The sequence below is a fragment of the Gymnogyps californianus genome, chromosome 14, assembly GCF_018139145.2.
Source record: "Gymnogyps californianus isolate 813 chromosome 14, ASM1813914v2, whole genome shotgun sequence".
In the NCBI taxonomy this organism is placed as follows: Eukaryota; Metazoa; Chordata; class Aves; order Accipitriformes; family Cathartidae; genus Gymnogyps; species Gymnogyps californianus.
In genome coordinates, this window is record NC_059484.1 from 4077507 (window position 1) to 4097793 (window position 20287).

General features: G+C 36.3%; 1 protein-coding gene across 1 annotated transcript in view; it reads right to left on the minus strand.

Annotated features, from left to right (window-relative positions):
* DOCK2 (dedicator of cytokinesis 2) overlaps positions 1-20287 on the minus strand; it is a 202482-nt gene that overhangs the window by 148169 nt on the left and 34026 nt on the right. Inside the window, exons 24-25 of the mRNA XM_050905599.1 lie at positions 12896-12966; positions 12115-12221 (exon numbers count right to left, since the gene is read on the minus strand). Coding sequence (XP_050761556.1) covers positions 12115-12221; positions 12896-12966 — 178 coding nt within the window. The remainder of the gene's footprint in view (positions 1-12114; positions 12222-12895; positions 12967-20287) is intronic.

The following is a 20287-nucleotide window of genomic DNA, read 5'->3' on the forward strand; positions in this document are numbered from 1 at the left end:
CAGTAACAGCTACAATTAATACAACATGAAGATGGACATATTTAGACAAACACATCCAACCTTTAACTAATCCGCAATCACATGTCATAGGAATATAGATTCCAAATCAACAGCGTATAAGGAATTTAGCCGGCAACTGTTTTCTCATAACTACCATTCTTAAAAATAGTGCCTTTAAAACATTTTCACTTCAAAAAAATCAGTAGGGACTGCTCTGCTAACAGGCCTGTTCATAACAACAAAGTTTAAAGTCATTTCATATTACATGACATCTCAGCCACTTTTCACCACTCAAACAGGATGGAATGTTATACGCACATAGCAGTTTCACATCTGCCAGGATAAACATACTTATTGCACCCACTCCTCCAAAATAATATCCAGCTCAATTTTTAAGCCATTAAGATCTCCCTTGAAATGTCTGACAGCCAGCAAATATAAAAATTCTCTTTGAGTAGCTTTTAAAGTTACAGGAAGCAACTAGATAATAAATCATAATAAAAATCCATATTTAACGAGCTTTATTTCAAAAGTAAAGTAAGAAACTAGACTGAACGAAGTCATTGATCAAGGGGAATCCTGTATTTTAGCTGAAGTACATTTTAAATTTGTACTCACATAGAAAAAAGCTAGGACTTCAAGGTAGGTACTATGTGTACATTAATCACTAAATTACATCTGACTTCACATGCCAGTGATACCCATGTAACCAATAATCGGGAAGCGTAGAGGAGATCATGAGCTACAAGTTGCACTGGACACCTTAAAGAGGAGCAGAAGTAAACTTCATTGCATTTAAAACTCCTCCATACTAGGAGGCCATTTAAAACTTTTCCTACCAGAATGCAAAATGCCCACTGTTGTCTACAACTCATTTAAAAACCACACACACACGTATTTTGGTAAAAGAAATAAGCCTCTGACATAATTTTTCTTCTGCATAAAGCCCTTCCATACTTCTTAAACATTAAGAAAGCAGGGCTTCTTGCATAAACAAAATTTTCCTATTGTACTGAGAAGACAGCTGAGGCACAAGGTAAAATTGATTTCCTCCAGTTTTAAGAGCTAATTACTCTGGAAGCTTCATTACTCCCAGTTGTACTTTGCATTATAAATTAAAATTTGATCCATATTTGATACATACAGAATCTATTAAAAGGACTTAACATATGCAGCTGATTAATTATTTACAGTGCATTTTCAGATGTGAACAGTGTTGAAGTGTCAAGCTACATGGAAATTCAAAGGTCATTTAAGTAGCCTTAGCTATATTATTGAAAAAACCCCACCCTGCAATTGTACTTAATGGAAAAATTGGTCCATATATTTTTATAAGCAAATTGTATTTTTTACTGTTAATTATTTTGGTTTAGATTAAGGTTATAGGCTTGTATTTTGAGACTGGCTGCTAGATAAACTCAGCTTGTTAGTTAAGGCAATACAGGAGAATTACTTTGTGTGTAGTAAACAACTCAGATAATGTACTTCTAGGACATTACTCTAAACAAAAGACATTGTCTTATAAAAGGAAAATGAATTAAGTTTTATAAGATCCGTACCAGTTAGAGTCATCCCATATGAGGATGCAATTCCAAGATGTTCTGATGAACACATACAATCAAAGTAACTGAAAAAGACTAGCATTTGTTAGCAAACAAGCCCTGGTCTCACCCTGAGCCTGCAGGTGGACTAGTATTAACATAAAACTGTAGTCATGCCTTCTCATCTTTAAAAACCCTTTTACAACCATTTCACTAGAACATTATACAAAATACGAAATCCCTCTATTATCCCGGGACAAAGAAAAGTTTATTGGATGGGTACATAAATTCCAGATTATAATATTAAGGTATCATTGCACAAGTTAAGTAAGCAAAATGAGCAAAGTGCTCATTTGAGCATCAACTCATTGGCTAGGGAAAAGGAGGAAAAAAATTAAGAAAATTATGGAAGACAGTAATCGAGAAAAGAAATAGCCGAAGTAAAATTTTCTCTTGTACTATTTGATGATCTGGACTCATTACTGAGTGCACCCGCAGTAAGTTTGCAGACGACACCAAGCTGGGCAGGAGTGTTGATCTGCTTCAGAGTAGGAAGGCTCTACAGAGGGATCTGGACAGGCTGGATCGATGGGCCGAGGCCAGTTGTATGAGGTTCAACAAGGCTGAGTGCCAGGTCCTGCACTTGGGTCACAACAATCCCATGCAGGCTTGGGAAAGAGTGGCTGGAAAGCTGCCCAGTGGAAAAGGACCTGGGGGTGTCAGTCGACAGCTGGCTGAACATGAGCCAGCAGTGTGCCCAGGTGGCCAAGAAGGCCAATAGCATCCCGGCTTGTGTCAGAAATAGTGTGGCTAGCAGGACCAGGGAAGTGATCGTCCCCCTGCACTCGGCACTGGTGAGGCCGCACCTCGAATACTGTGTTCAGTTTTGGGCCCCTCACTACAAGACAGACATTGAGGTGCTGGAGCATGTCTAAAGAAGAGCAGTGAAGCTGGTGAAGGGTCTGGAGAACAAGTCTTATGAGGAGCAGCTGAGGGAACTGGGGTTGTTTAGTCTGGAGAAAAGGAGGCTGAGGGGAGACCTTCTCACTCTCTACAACTACCTGAAAGGAGGTTGTAGCAAGGTGGGTGTCGGTCTCTTCTGCAAAGTAGCAAGTGACAGGACAAGAAGAAACTGCCTCAAGGGCTATCAAGCACTGGAACAGGCTCCCCAAGGAAGTGGCTGAGTCGCTATCCCTGGAGGTATTTAAAAGACATGTACATGTACCACTTAGGGACACGGTTTAGTGGTGGACTTGGCAGTGTTACGTTCATGGTTGGACTCAGTCTTGAGGGTCTTTTCCAACCTAAATCATTCTATAATTCTATGATTAAGCAATCCACATACACACATCTCCCCCCCACCCCAAGAAAGCTGAAGACAGATGGGGGAGAGACATGGTGGTGGGGCAGATGCCTATTTAAGTACTAGCTGCTTTTTTGCTTGATAAATTATGTGATAACATTGCCAAAAGACAGATATACTCCTTCTTAATGTTTAAACCCATGAAAAAACCAACTGTTCTGACTGGCTTTTCCTAGAAGCCAGAATAAAACTTGTGCTGCCCCAAACTGTATTTGAACGCATAAAACATCAACAGTTTGAGCATCTTGCATTTATTTCATCAGGGTCTGTCAAAAGACATATTGTTCTACGTATTTATCCACCCCAAATTCCAACACACTTTTCAGAGAGAAGTTCCCTCGTAGCACCTTCCTGAATAAGGACAGGTAGATTCATTCTCGTAAAAGATTAAGCAGTTACATGTTTTCGGTTTTGGGTTTGGCTGGTGTTTTTTTAACCCCTCTGTTCACCTTATTCTCCTTCAGAAGATATCTAACAATTTTTTCTGTACCAGGTAAGTGAAATTCAAACTCTAAGTCATAAACGCAATAATGTCATTAAAAAAGACATTTGGGTCTCCTTCAGCAAAAATCACAGACGGGCTTCATTCCTGACTGCCTCGTATGCGCAGCCAAAATGGTAATAAAGATTTAACACCACTTTTGTGTCCCTTGGGAAACACTACTCTTGATTCCCTGGCATGCCTGTAGTCATATCCATCTGTTCGGATGGCTTCATGCCCACTTAAAAACTGGCATGCCAATTTAATAAGGACATAGGTGTCATCTGAATACAGATTTAGAGCAAAGCCTTAAAAATAAAATCAGTGAACAACATTCTTTCAACGAGGAGAGACTTCTGATGGCAGTCAGTGCTCAATTAAAGCGCCATGCCTCTTCACAAAGGACATCTGTTGACAACTGCAGGCATCTTTCTATTAAAAGTCGTCCCTCTTCATTATTTGCCATTTAATGGTTTCCTCTTTCTTGGGAGCCCAAAAGTCATGAATTTAAAACTGTATATATTTTATTCATTGCTAAATCTAAACTCAAATTTCACAGTTTAGATAAGAGCCACAGAAAGGGGAGGTACCACAGGCCACCTACAGACTCTGACAGCACTGTACGGTTCAAATTCTTTTTGTCTCCTGGAATCTAGTACTAACATAGGAAGGAGAAACACAATGGTTGATCCTGTGAAGCCAGCACACAATACTGTTGCTGACCATTCAAAGCAAGTGTCAGCAAGTAAGGTTAGATACAGAATAGGTACAGCATTAACGGTCGCAGCACACCACTGCGACCAAGCATAACACTGCAGAATCCATCCACTTCCCAACTTCAAGGCGTATCTTCAGCCAGAGCGACATCTAACACTGTCGTTGCTGTAGCCAAAACAACACTTTAAGTGTTCAGTGCCTTTTCCAGCTTGCAATCATTATAGTCTGCCAGCCTGCCACAAATGCTTGTCAGCATATCCTCTCTGGCAGATTTAAAAATTTGCCTTGCGTTTGGACTATGGAATATTCATGAATTCCAACTTGCATGTTTTCACATTTCATTTAACTGACACACAAAATTTTGCTAAAGTAACAGCTTCATACCAACTTCTGTAACATGTCTTTGTTCTCTCTTTTCTACTTGAAGTAGTTGTAAACATAGACTTTTTACACATACATTTAGAAGTTCATTGTTAAAACTAGTTCAACTAACTTGATTTAGATTTCCCTCCATATATCAAGATTTAAAAAAAAAACACCTAAAAAAACCTGCTGCAATGGGTCAAGTCTAACAAAAAGTTACCAGTGACATCGAGCATGTCACCTACCCCTCCATAAACAGAAGAAAGTAATGGCTTTAATCTACATGTGGTCATCACAAATGTATGCAGATAAATACCTACAGATATGCATATGCCATCCTTATCCATATCACAATATTGCAGGAACAGAACTGGCAAAAAATGAATACAGGATTTGAAGTGATGCTTTAAAGGTAACATACCCCTAAAAACACTACTGCATACTACAAAAGGAGGAAAGAAAAAAAAATCCCTAACTCTCAGAAGTGTGTTTCTTAAATTAACCTTTTCAAAGCTAGGTACAAAATTCAAGAATGAAGCCACAGGAAAGATTTTGTGTTTCAATAGAGAACTATTTTAAAGGAATTTATGAACAGTGAGTATTTTCAATTTTTTCCCAGTAGCTGAAAAATGGGAGAGTAAAATGCATTAATAATCTCCTACTTTCAAACATTTTAAAATGTTGAGAAGTGGTGTTGAAAACAGTGCAGGAAAACAATCACAGAAAATGAAAAATAAAACTTCAGCTTAAGAACTCGTATCAGTAGGAATACAACCTAAGATTACAAGAATAGTTAAAATCAGTATCTATAACTCAATTCCGGTAATAATAATTAAACTGAAAGATGCTTAAGTGTTCCTTCTACTTTTTTTTTTTTTAAACTTTTTTCTTAACAGTCCTGAAGGTAAAAACAATACACTTGTTGCTAAATCTTTAATTGGGTTACACAGAAGAGAGAACACAGACTTGATGCTGATCATACGTCACCATTTTAACTCTAAAATTTTTCCTTGTTGACCCTGACTTGCACATATCTGAAATCACAACACGGACTTACAGCTAGATCTTTCAAGGGGGGGGGAATCAAACGTTATATTCCTTGTGAAATGTAGGCATTATACAACACAAACTTGCATTTCCTGACAGATCATAGCCCACGTAACAAATTCAAACCTTTAGAAAGAAGAATTCCAAAGAACATGAAAGTACAAGTCATTATCTTCCTGGTTTTTTCAGACAGAAAAGTTCATTAAAGAGTCTAGCAGGACAATCTTACATTGCTGAGGCTCTACTGTACAAAAACTTAACATTACCAAACCCATTTGCATTCATATCATGCTACATTACACTTGCTATATTACAGTTCACCTATTTTATTTTACTGGTTCTGCTTAAACTTAATATTACAGTATTTAAGATCACAATCTAATTGAAAAGATGCCATAGTTTAACCTATGTATAATTAATAACACAAGCACAATATTCATAGCACAGGACTGACCTATTGACAGTTTTCCTCAGCTGCACCTCAAAAATTTAGGACACATTTATATGTGCATTACTTAAGGAATAAATCTCATATCTGACTTAAATCTTTGCTCTTCTAGATCACCAACACATGAACTACCAATACTTTTCAAGCAGTGAAATGAAAGAATCAGAATATTTCACAGGTAAAACTCAGGAACGTACACATGAATGTTAGGAAACCAGTCTAATTATGGGTGTGTGCAAGTACCTATCTTGTTTAAACAATAGCACAATAGAAAGAGTTCTTCAGTTAGGGAAAAAAAAATTACTATAGTCTCAGCATTTCTTCTGGCATCTGGCAAATTAACCCCTACTGCTAACATATGTCTCTTGCTGCTGTTCTTCCAAAATCAGCAAGTGGTTTGCATATGCTGAACATGCGGTAACTATGTCTACAGCCACAGCGAGCAGAGGACATGGATTTCGAGCCAAGAGACTGAAACTCTATTCCCACCCCTGTCAGTGACCATCTGTGTGACCTACTTAGAGTTTATATTCTTTGGAGTAGATCTCAGTGCTCTGCTACAGCACAAACTCCTGATCAGGAGGGGACCTCTACAGAATACAAAGTCAAAATCAGCAGTGTGAATACATACACATTTTATTATATGTTCAAGCATTTTATATTCATTTCACACCAATAAAAAACAGTTCTCCCAAGGCTAACTGATTTACAAATTTCAGCATAATGTCAGTGACTATTCCATGGTCAGCTTAGAATAAAAATCTAGCTCCAAATAGTATAAGCTCAGAAACACTAACTACAATAAAAATTGCATGTAATTTGTAAACAGCTATGTCTTAATTTGGTGATCTCTCAAAAATGGAGAGGTGGTCAGGGAATTTTGGCAATAGGTTTCCTAAAAAAACCCACGATGCACCAAAAGTAGTTTTACATAGAAATGAAGCAATTCTAACGAAACTTTTCTTTGGTAGGTCCAATAGAGAATTTCACAAGAGGGAGAATAATCCATTACATCCCACTATACAAATGGAAAGATATATGACAGGAGACAGTTTCTTACATCATAAATGAGACTGAAATCCCATTAGGGGTGCTTTTGCAGGACAAGACAACCATTTCTTTCCCTCTGATATTTTTAAATAATGAATTAGAGTGATCTAAAAGGAAAGCGTCAAAAATTAAGTTCAAGAAGACTTCTTGTCCTCTGATCAAGAAGGACATAATATTGTCTGAAGACAAAACTAGACAAATGTCTACGCATGTGCTCATGCATCCTGTTAGAATGTTCCTCAATGCACAAGCAGTTGAAAGCATGCCTTCCTACATTCAGCCACTCAGACACCTGAACCACCATAACCCCTCTCAGCTGTATTACAGTTACAGAGCAGGAACAAGAAATCAATGCCTCAACAAAAAAAAAAAAAAAACCTGTCAATGTAATTTAAAGGCTTGTAAAAGTGCTGTAGCGCTGTGGGGCTTTTAAAGATCAATTATAGTAGCAGTCAACAGGACTGTGCATCCTATCTGACGAAAGCACTCCATTCCATGACAGTCTACAGTGAAAACTTTTGAATGCCTGGGAATACCTACCAATAAATTCAGCTTAACATCAAGGCTTCCAACTTCAGGTTCATGTGTAACTTATTTAATAAAAACAAATTTCACTGGCTTTTTTATTTTTTGAAAACACATTTTCATGTTTTCACAAGTCTACTTCTTTAGAAAACGCTGTGAACATCAATGGGTAAAGGAAAAGAAATACCAATATATGAAATCCAACTGAATTATAAAGACAATACCATTGGGAATGAAAGTAAATGAATTGAACTGGAACTGTAATGAACCACATGGAAAGAGACTAAATACGAAAGCCTGGAGGAAAAATGGATAATTTGAAACACACGTAAATTAATGGACTTCATTGTAATTAGCAATGCAGTTAAATATATTCCATATTCATGGCAAAAAAATACTACCTGTTCTAGATAAATGTGAACTTTAGTTAATGATACTGTTGGCATCTTACCTTCATTATCATGCTGCATCCTATTTTGTGATACACTACATATGCTTTCATTCTTGTAAATTACCTTCTACCTCATTGCTTGGAGTAATGAATCAGGCATTGTCTACACCCTACACACACAGTTGGTTCTCTACCCAATTAATTTTAGAGTCAACTGTATTTAATGTAGAGCAAAAAAGCACCTTTGGAATTTTCTATTTTTAACCACGGCAATGTACAAGAAAAAGGATTTGTTTGCCATTTACTGTGCACAATATTACAATAGCACAGTACAGAAACTTTTTCATACTACTATAATATCAGAGATACTTAATTGTGTGTTGGCCTTTTCACATTCTTCAGTGCCTGCACTTAGACATGTTGTGGACTTTTCCCTATGGTAATTATAACTTGAAGGTTGAATCCACGCAATATGAAAACAAAACATAAATGCAAATAATCATAAAATATCAGTTAGATATAAAACACCCTGTGATTATCCCAAGGTTGATTTTCTGCCATTAGTAATGTAGCAGCAGGTTGAGTCAAAGGAAAGTTATAAAGATCATCACCCAAAAGAGAAACTCTATGACTAAATGCCCTAACAGATACTTGGGTAACACCACTGAGGCAAGAGTAACACTGACAGCTGGCCATACTAAGTGTTAGAGGAATGACAACTTCATCATGGAATTGTCTCATGAAAAGGAAAATACACTTGCAAGAGTCTATTTGACCCTGACTGTGTTGCACTGAGGATGGTGAAAAGGTATGCCTGCCCCAGTCCCCGACCCCCCAAGAGAAAAAAAAAAAAAAAAAAAAAAAAAGGTAAGTTGTCAGGTACAGATATGTATAAATTTTAAAAACTCTACAATAACAGCAAGAAGCAGTTTTATTCTGTCACTTCATCGAAATACTGAAGTACAAAATCTGTAAACAAATATTCTCTAGTTTACAAGAATATTCTTTGGTTAGCAACATCATGACATAAGTCATGATATTGCTAAAACAATGTCATCATAAAGCTAAAACAAACTGGGCATGTTTTAGCTTTATTTTAAAATGACATCAACGTGATTTCTCTATTTTGGGCAACTGCTTCTTCAGAGGACTGCCTCTTGTTTTAAACTAATAATTAAAAAAAGATCAATCTATTTCCCCATGTTCTTCTAAAAACAACAGCATCTAAGTATTATTATATAATTATATACCATGTATTACAGTAAAAACACTTTAAGGTAGATCTTGCATGTGTAATCACCATAAGCATATAAACAAGCTGTTAATTTCTACATATTATCAAATACATGCACTTTAACTGCCAATTACTAGTGCAAGTTTGGATCACAATGACCTATTCAGATATACAGGATGCAGTGCAAAGCAGCTAGGCTGGCAAATGGTTTAATTATTATATGCTGCCTTTATGGTCTCAGCTGCTTGCTTTTGCTGTCAAGTGTTTGATGTTAGCAAAAAATAGCACAGAGAGGGTTTGGACATTATTTAATTTATAAATTTAAGACTAAATGAATCCACTAACTACCTGTCTGGGAAAAACGAAAATGTATTGACTATCTGGTCAGCAGTATACAAACAACACCATTTATTGTTTTTATAAAAGCTCCTTAGAATTGGAAATCCTCTTAGCAAATTTCTTATTCATTACCTTGAAAATACAGAAACAGAAAACATACACCCTTTTTATAATTCACAACATATTCCGAGGCAGACATTTTTCATGATATACCAGCTATATATTTCAAGACACCAGACAAGCTGCATTTACAAGCAAGCAGCAATTTATTATTATTTATCTGCAAGCAGTAGAAGTTTTACAGAACATTTTGCATTAACAGACCATAGCTAAAGCAAAGGCCTGTTAAACACATGAAACGAACACCACACTAAGACTATAATGGTAGCTTCTTTGGAATCCAAAACCCCACTCTTTTCTCTTCTGGAGCATACATAGATATAGAAGAAAGAAGCTGTGGAATGTACACTAAAAGGAGTAAGATGCAAGTCCATAGAACTGTAAAGCACACAGGTTATTGTATGCTCAACTATTTTTCTTCTGGATCTTTATTAGGGCTTTATTCCTTATTATACAAGCATGGGATCTGTTGTCCTGACCAACAGTCCTGATATATAAACCAATAACAAACATATTTCAATGAGACAAGTTTCTTTAAAGAAAAATTATCAAACCATTGTTATTCCACAGCAATGCCTGCTCTTATTATCTGTCTTCTAAAGTTCTGAGACAGAGCGATAAAAAGTTGAGTTTTTCTTCCAAAAAAATAGTATTTGACTGGAGACTAACATATCACACTAAAAGCATAAAATTTAGCAAAAGGCAGATTAAAACAAGTAATATCCTTAGTACTATTAGAACTAGAATTACCCAGCTGCTTTAAGTCTCTAACTGTTCTTGCAGATAGTGGGTTTGCTGGAGATGAACGAAAACTTTCATAATCTGAGAGTTTAGACTGCTGTCTTATTATCTACAGGTTGCACAGAAGATTGTTACTAATGCATACATACACCAAAAAAAAAAAAGATTATAGCTTACAGTTAATTTCTCAGTATTAAACACAGTCAAGGTAACTGACTGAATTCTAGTAAGATCAAGAGTTCAAGAGAGCGCATTATTTTAACCCAAGAGTCTTTCAGTTTTATGAAAGGATATTTTTCCTTCTGGTCTAACTGCTACTCACCACAAGAAGCGGAGATAAAACTAAGACCGGCACTTCTGATCTTAGAGGCAGCAGCAGCAAAAGCAACTGGTAATGCAATTATACATCAGACTGTACTTGTAAAATAGAAATACGGTAAACTACCAGAAAAAAATTGTGAATACAGAATTAGATCTTTTTGAAAATTAACTAGTTGGATCTGCTCTTAGTAGTTTGGATCAGTGTCTGCAGATACCCAAGCCATAGCTACTTAAGTTCCACTGATTCAAGCAACCTTGAGTCTTACACAGTTAAAAAAAATCACAGCTGATGACCATGAAATTAACAACATAAATACAGGTTAAAATACTATCTAATTTAATCTAAACAATAAAACCAACTATGTTATTTTCTTGATTTTGTCCAGGAAATCTATAATTGTCTCAAAACACAACAGACACAGCTAATTATTGTTATAGCTTACAATATACATTTCAGTCTCAATAGAATGCAACACAGGTCTTAAAATAAAGTTGAATTTTTATCTGTCCTAGCTAGTTAGAACTGCATTACTCTTCTGGCAACACAGAAGAACGAGATGAGCAGAGCAATCCTCTCTCACTCTACTCATACTCGGTATTATTTGCTACCAACTGTTGTACTGTCAAGTTCCTAGAATCATTATCTATAAATTGTCAGAAACATGAAATTCTGACAAAATGGACATCCATCTGAGTAGCTCGTGTGCCTTTCAAAGTTCTGGAGGTCTTTTACACAGCACTAAGATGCTGAGAGAGAAGCAAGCCATCCAGTCCACAAGAGAGGAGACAGAACACCTAACAGTGAAGATGAAGCCAACCGTGCAAAACTGGGCTTCTCTGCTAGGACTCCTTCAGCAAAAATTCCCTTCCTGTGATAATATGAAGGAAAACTAAGCACAAGGCCGATAAAGACATTTCAGTACTACTAATCACTCCTGTTCTGAGAGTGGAGAAAGGCACTAAGTTCCGATAAAAGTTAAGAAACATCGTAATTCCTATAAATGGAGATGCTGCGCTGCAGCTGAGCTATACTACAGCACAATCAGACTTTTTTTCCTCTGCCCAGGCAGAGGCCTTATATAACATAAGCTGTGTTCACAAGGTTTCACTTCATGTTCCTGTTTCACTATAGAGCTTACAAATGGGTTGAAAGGATACATATAGCTCCATCCATCTAACCACTATATCATCGGAAAAACACACAAAACTGTTCCTCTGAGACTCACCTGTTCCTTGTTCTAGGCTAGCAATCACGCTTTGCACAATAGCCATCTTGTAGAAAGAGGTGAATCCTCTCCAGAGGTCAGACTTCTGGCATTCACACTCTCTCAGTATCAGTTTTACTCAATTTCAAACATGGATTGCACAAAACATAAATCAGTCAACATTTTCACACCTATTTATTTTAAGCCTTAAAGGCATTTTATATTTACCTTGTTTTTTAAAAAGGTTGCTGCGTACTATTTCCTTCATGGACTGCACTTTCTGCTTCTGTAGTTTCACTGGTGGAATGCAAGTGTAAAATTCATACAGTAGTTGGCTGCATGTAAAGGAGAAGTGTCATAAATACCGTACAGACGAATTCATCATGTGTTAATAAAGAAAGACAGAAAGAGCAAAAGATGATATATTTCTAAACATTTATTTCTTTTTAAGACTTAGATTTATTTATCATATCACAAACATTGACAAGACATCAGTAGCAGGTTAGAAAGAAAACTTTCAAGAGAAACAAGATGAGGATGAACTAGATTTTGGCCACGTTTACAAGTGTTCGTTACCTTCCATTGTTTTCAATGGAATAAAGACATTTTTGCATGTGGTGGAGGCAATTTATCTTTGTCTGACAAATAAAGATACTTATTTCAAACTGCTAAAATCAGATTTGGTTTTCTTGAATAGGACTTATTCAAGGGAGGGGCAGGGAGAGAGGAAGAGGGGAAAAAAAAAAAAAAGATAGGTTGTTCCACTTGCTCATTTTATTCACGAAGTCACTACTTAAGTATTGGGCCGCCATAATGAATTCTGCCATTACGTAAGTTGAATGAGAACTCCCTGTGAAAACGTATGTCCAGAGGTCCACCACTGTCTCGATCAGTACAAACTGGCATAGCTTTGTTGACTTAAACTGATCAGTAAGAATTTACTGTTGACAGCAGCGATACATTGTATACACCATGTGATACATCTAGTAAATGTTCAAAAGCAGCTCACCTCAGTAACTTGGCATCGAAGACCATTTCAACATCATGAAGAACTGATGGTATGTACTTCAAGGCAGCAACCTGAATTTATATATAGATTGTGTTAATTTTGTCTGCTTATCTACATATACAGCATACAAACAATACAGAGCATGCTACTGAAACAGATGCACACAAAACAATGATAAATTTGGACTTCTTTCCTCAGATTGAAATTTTACGTCACATTTGATTATTAATTTCTCCACAGAGTACTAGTCACACAAGGGCTCTTATGCTGAGGATATGCAGAGGAACTTAAATACAATAGTACCAAGTGGATCATATTCTCTTTGTAGACCACTAAGACTGTCATTATGATGCAAATGTGTAAACCAAGCACTGATGAAAGCAGGAGCTCTTTGATCGTACTTCATAGCGATTCCATCCCAGAAATGTGCCATGCAGGAGGCTGAAGTCAGGATAACAGTCATCTATCCACCCCAAAGCTACACTTCCTGGAATAGATGAAATGGAGCGTCATCTCCCTAACCAATCATCTGCAGCTAAGCTATCTGGCAGTTTATCTTGTCCTATCGATTTCTGACGTATATTTTGACAGTGTAGTGGAATAATCAAACCTTAAAAGATGACAAGGGTAAGAAAAAGACACATGTTACTATCCTTACATGGACAAGAATATTTAAGCAGGTAATTTTCAGGCTCAAAATCATCACTAACATTTAAGGCTAACGTCCTTAAAGACTAACTTGCAGTACTCTGTGTCATAAAGTTCCTTTGTAGGTTAAAAGTATATACGTTCCCTCCCATCTTCCTATTTCAATAGGTCACCTAAAGTAGATGCTTTTCATGGAAGTTCAAACCTGCATAAAGACGCTGTGCAATCACTGATTGCCAAAAGAAACAACACCTAGGGATAGTTATTTATCTAAAACAAATTAGCTGTTTTCTCTCTTCTTATTTCAGATGAAAACCAGAACGTCGTCTTGCCAAAAATATTTTTGCCTATCTAAAAATCTGAACACAGCATCAATTTTTGGTTATTGTGCAAAAATTCTTAGCAAAAAACTATAGTAAGTCTGCTGCCATTACGAATTTACAACTGAAGAAAACAGATTTAATCATATCAATTACATTTGCATGCTGCTATAAATCCAACCATAGTAAAGAGAATCAATTTACAATGTTTGACTAACCTCTTCTTGGTCCAGATTATGAGAATTACAAAGGTAATAACAGCTTTACTTCACTGTGCAGTTTTAGGGTGTAAGTTTCTACTAACATTTTGCTGAAAACCAAGTTACAGTAATGTGAAGTCTTCTACTACTGATACAGCTCTATTTTTCATAATAGGCCTGTTCCACCCACGATACATCCTGGGTTAGTAAAAACATTAGAACAAATCCCCAAACTGTGCATTACACAGATGCTTACTGTCTTTTCTTCAAGGTAATACGGTGTATGCTACAGGACTGATTTAACAAGTTATCCAATAAATGCATGCTGAAATTGCACAATTTCTTTTCGCTCAGAATAGTGGAGTTTACTGCCCACCTTGAAAACAGGAGTAACTCTTGCTTTATGTCATTTGTTTATAGGGACTGTAACAAAACAGTAAAGATCACACTTTCCATTTCTCCTCTATCCCAGCCGAAACCAGGACACGATTTCACACTGGCAAACCACAAAACCCAAACTAACTTAAAAAAAAGCCTGAACAGAAGTATGTTTTCACTAGCCCCTGAAGTCTGTACATATTTTAAACTACAATAAGGGATAAACTGAATTAAGTACAAGCAAATATGATTTTTAATTATGAACTACCACTACACATCATAGGAAGTCTAAAAAGACTGTAAACCTGGAACCAATGGAACACAATTCTTGACTACTTATGTCTCAAATTCAGCTTAAAGTAATTTAAGTTACTATAAGGTAAAACAAATTATTTAAACCTAGAGTAAGCTACTAATTCCAAAAATTACCAGAAAGTGTTCCACACTGCACTCATCTAGGTAAGTTCTTGAATACTTGCCTAGACACAAGCCTAGCATTGTTTTTAAGTGAAAACACTTCAGGTTTCACAGTTATATGCTTTCAAAATAATACTATAAAATCAGGTTCCATCTCTCATACTGGGTTTCAGAAACCCCTGCTGTAAAGTGATTTGATAGTTTCTATGAAGAAACAGCAAAAGTCAATGATTTTCGCATGATAGAGCAAAAAGCTACATCTTGCTAATAAACACGTATGGCTATATGTCACAAGAGATTCTCCTGTCATTTGACTAAAGCTCAGTACTACTGTTTTAACCACTAAGCCAACTGCTTCTCTCCTGTAGAAGAAACTCAAGAGGAAGTCTGCAAGTAAAGTCCCAAAAGCCTTCTTGAATTACGAGATTACATCTTTGTCCTATATAAACCTACACAACAACAACAAAAAAAATCTAGAGAACTGCCTGGAGTCCATAAAAACTCACAGAACCAATTCTCCCAACAGCAGAAGCACTACATCATGAAGAACAACAGAACAGCAGAAGCCCTACATCAGCCCTACCTGAACGCTACATCAACCGAGTGCTCCATCTGATGCAAAGTCACACTGGTCCAGATTTTTATAAAATGCAATAAACAGGGTAAGAAATCATACTACCATATGCCTGCTATCCTTTTAAAACAGACCAATTGTAATTTCTTGTACCACTTTCATCCTTTTCCTAACCGAAGAAAAAAGGGTAAGCAACACTGAAATGACCAGAAATAATATCTAATGTTTGGCTCCTGTGCAGTGAATTTTAACTCAATGTATAGATAGCTATCAGAACCATATTGTATGCAGTCAACAAGTCATTGAATCTCAGGCACAAAACATGATAAAACATCTAAAAAAACTATTAGAATCTGCATTTCCTAGGATTTTATAACTTGGTTTCAAACAACAGGAAAATCATTTGAACTATCATACAAAGATTAGTCTGAACAAAAACTTCATGAATGAGCATTGCAAATGCACAAGTTGAACATTTGAAATACACACTAGTCACCCCAGAGCATCAATATTTCAGCTTGTTCAGGACAATAAATATATGTACGCAAATGATAAGAAAACAGTTATGATAGAGTGCATTAAGACATACAACAATAAAGTAGAGCCTACTCAAATATTTCTAGTGAGAGGGAGTGTAAGGAACATGGCAACGCCAACAGGAAACTGAGAAGCACATCAAAACCACAATCAGCAGTGGGAGAATATTAGTATGAATATACAGTTGAAATGACAAAGACCAAGTATTATTTTTCTTTCCAGTTACCAATTTGAAATCTTAATGTGCTGATGGTTTGACAAGCTTTTGATTTTGTCACTAAATGAGAAGCTGCCTGCTGTTTCCTCAATAGCTATCAACATCACAGTGCTTTTATACCGAAACTTTCAAAGATGAAACAGCCACTCAGGAAGAGGCTTAGAATGAAGCCCTTCTAGACTCAATACGTCTCTATATCTACAATGCAAACTCCTTGTTAAAAACTTAGTCTCTTCTTTATTGGGGGTAGGGAGGTTAGAATAAAGACAATCAGAGCACAGCTTTCTTTGGCTCTCATTTAGACCTTTTAAATACCATAAAGCTATCATTTTATTTCCATGAGCTTCCACTGTCGTAGCCAACTTAAAAAAAAAAAAAACAAACGAACTATTCAGGTGTTGATTCAAAAAGAAAGAATTTAGTCATTTAGTTTGCAGCAAGGATGTATACAGTATTTCAACCTGGCTCAATGCTGGCTTAAGGTGCCTTCAGATAAAGTCATTCCTCTGCAGGTCTCATCCCCACATTCATGCACGAACCTGGGAAAGTCAAAGGAGTGTTTAAAAGCTGTTGCCACTTCAACAAAAAGATTGTATCTTCTACTGATCTTAGCCATTATCAGCTCCTTGAAATAGGCTGGGGAAAAAAGTTTTGTTTTGTTTTTTTTAAAAAAAACAAGACTGTGAAACACTGGCGCTATTTAAAACACCCGTACAAATACCCGTGGTGGGCTAGAAACTCGTCCTAGCCCCAGTTTTCCTTCAGCAATGTGTTGTTCCTTGCTCTTCACACAACAAATGCTATATGAAGATACTATACAATAGCAGCATCTGAATTTCATTTTACACCAATTCACAATTACTATGAAAGATGTTTGATAAAGGATAGGGCCACCAGTGGCCACAAAATATTTCAAGCAGTACTCCACTGACACTTGGTCTTACTGTGCTGTCTGCCTTCCCACATATTGCCTATTCTGCACTTGTACGAGGAGGGAAATGGGAAGGATATAGCTACCATTTCTCTACAGATCTGTAGTACTAACTGAAGTACAATAACAAGTATATCCCCTGCATTCTTTTAAACTCCCAAGTTTCATCTGCAGTAATTGCTTCAAATGATGCACTATGGACACAATTGAGCACTGCCCTTAATGAAGACATAAAAATCTCCTAGTAAGCAGTACAAGATGTTCCGCATTCTTCAGACCTTAGAGATTAATTAAAGTGGGATACAGATAAACCCACAGCATCGCAGAAAATTATTTCCTACATATACAATATACTGTTAAATTTATTTTAACCTTTACTCCTGACCAAGCTTATTAGTTGTCCTCTTTTGCAACATTACATTATACATATTCATGAAATTCAAGTACCCATGAGATGAAAAGAACATTCGAAGAAATCATCGGTGCTCTGTTTCTTAGTCTAATTTTATTTGCTATCAAGGCAAATTTAACAAGTTACTATGCCATCCCCTATCGTACACCACAATCAAAGCATCATTGTCAGTACCTTTGTAGCCTTATTCTCTCAAGTAATCTATGCATCTCTGTACAGTTTTAAGTTCTTAGAATATACTGCAGCAGTATGGATGGGTCAAAAATGTGTGGGAAAGAATGAGAGGAGAAAGGTAGCATCTTCATATTACATTATTTTCATACTTTTCAATGCCACAGACAATTTCTTCTTCCTATGTTTCCATGACGTTGAGAACATTTCATATAAGGTTTGTGAAAGCACGCATAGAATTGGGAGTACTACTTTCTAAAATCAGTGCCTAGGAGCAAGCTAGGTATAGCTGACATTTACAACAGACAAGACCATCTGTAGGTCAAATGTGATGTGTCAATAGGGGGACAGAACAGTTTTTGGAAAAGAAGCTGGGGCTTGATTTGTAATTTAAGGTTGAGAGCACAAGCTTGTCAATGAAAGTGCACACTCACAGACTACAAATCAGACATCAACGGTATCACCTTATAAAAACACATAATCTGAAATTTTAAAATAATTCATAAAATTTTATTCCCCAGAAATACAGGCTGATTTATACAGACACAAAACATATCTGCAGAAAATGATGTTTTTTCCCTGAGAGCTCAGAGAACAGAAAGAAGGTAATAACACCTCCCTACTCCCCCTCACGCCCAGATTCTCCCTTGACCAAATTATTTGCAGGTTCTGGAAATTTATTTCCAGGTCTCCAGATTTCAAGAAGCCTATCCTCAGAAGCACAGACCTCAGGAAAAACTATCTCTAAAAACTACAAAAATTCATCTGCAATGGCTACAGAGAAGCAACTGATAAATGAAACAGAGCTGTAACATCATCCCTGCCAAAATAAATTTTAAAAAGGTTTAAGTCTAGTATGTAGGAAGATCAGTGCCACCACCAGTAAGTCAGTATAAGTTCTGAAACGATTGTTTTAAGTAATTACAAGAAAAATCTGTGAAAAGTCTCTTAAAAGGAGGAATCCTTATCTTGCACATACACACTGATACTTGTACTAGTGAATTTCCAGTTTACCAACAATAAATTAACAATTCAGTCTTCAGCTGAAGCTGAAGTCTTGTTCAGCTAAAGCTTATATAAACAGTACTGCAAAGCAGAACCAGATATCTACCCTTCTCAGAGCTCAGGCAGTAAAATAAGTCAAAACATCTATCCACTTCAGCCAGCTTTAGAGCAAGAAATTGAAAAGCTAGATTTTTAACTTTTTGTAAACTTATACAGCATGTAACAGATTAGGAAGTAAGATATCACTCAGCAGATAAAGTTAAATTGAAACAATAAAGTGCTTCTGGCACTGACTAGGCTGTTTCATATGACATGTAATTTTATAAACAATCTTTTCCTGACAGAATTAATATTCAACACAAGTCTGAGTATGATTGCTATCAGTAAAAATGACTGGGAAATTACTGCTGACTAAAATACTGAGTTCCAAGTTTGGGGAACAAAAAAAAATCATTAGCAGAGACCAACAGACATTTCAGGTTTCAAAATAATTCTTTAAATCTTCTAAAGCTAAACCTCATAGGTATTTACACAACCAAGGGTGAAATAAGAGTTAAGAATTCACATTCCGAAGCTCTGCAAACTAGTTCATTTTAAGTTTCAATATCCCGAGAAACCCAATTACTTTAACTTTCTTCAGGGCTCCTAAAACTTTCTTCTCCGATATCTTCAGAGTGTAATCCACTTGAACTCAATTCAATTGATCCTACCAATCTATGTTCCACTTTAATTCACATCAATGATAATTTCAAATGTGACAGATTTAAAGCTGTTTTGATATTCTGATTATTTGTCTATTTTCCCAATAGATGCTGTGAACTTTCCTCTCTGGGTATGCAAAGTATAACACCTATGGAGTCCTGTGTGTTTGTAATATCTCTGAATAACCACCTGTCCCTTACCCTGCAAAGTTAACTTTGTACTATCATAACATCTATCACTGTCATCCCAAAACTCAATATGGGGGCTGGAAATCAATCTTGGTTTTAGGCAAGAACTAAACTACAGTGGGACACTTCTCATTCCATGCCTCTCCTACTAGAATTTTATAATATTAATGCAATAGTTCTTATTTACTCTATGTAAAGCAACCTCTTTGTAGGTTTCTTTCAGAAACACGTCTGTATGAGTTATCAGTAGCGGGGACAACAGCAAAGTTATGATGTAAACCAGTATCTCAGATCTGCCATGAAATGTTTCAGCTAAAAAGAAAACTTACAGTAGCTGGTGCAGATTTAGACACTCAAAAGCCCACTAGTGCTCCATGGTTATGAATAAATATGATCCATTTTTCACAACTGACAGCACTCATTAGAAAACCAAAATATTCATGTTTAAGATGGTATTGAGCAAAACATAACTGTTAAATAGCTAGTCTATATTTGAAATATGTTTACATGCCCATTAAAATTAGCATAGACTTCTTTTATTTAGTCCTTCTCAGAGATGTTCAGTTATATTTTCAAGGTTCTGCTATTTCTTAAGAGCATCAGCAAAGACATAGTATATTTTTGCTAAACAGATGTAATATTAAGAACTAGCATTAAATATGGAAATACGGAAATCACAGTAAGCACAAATC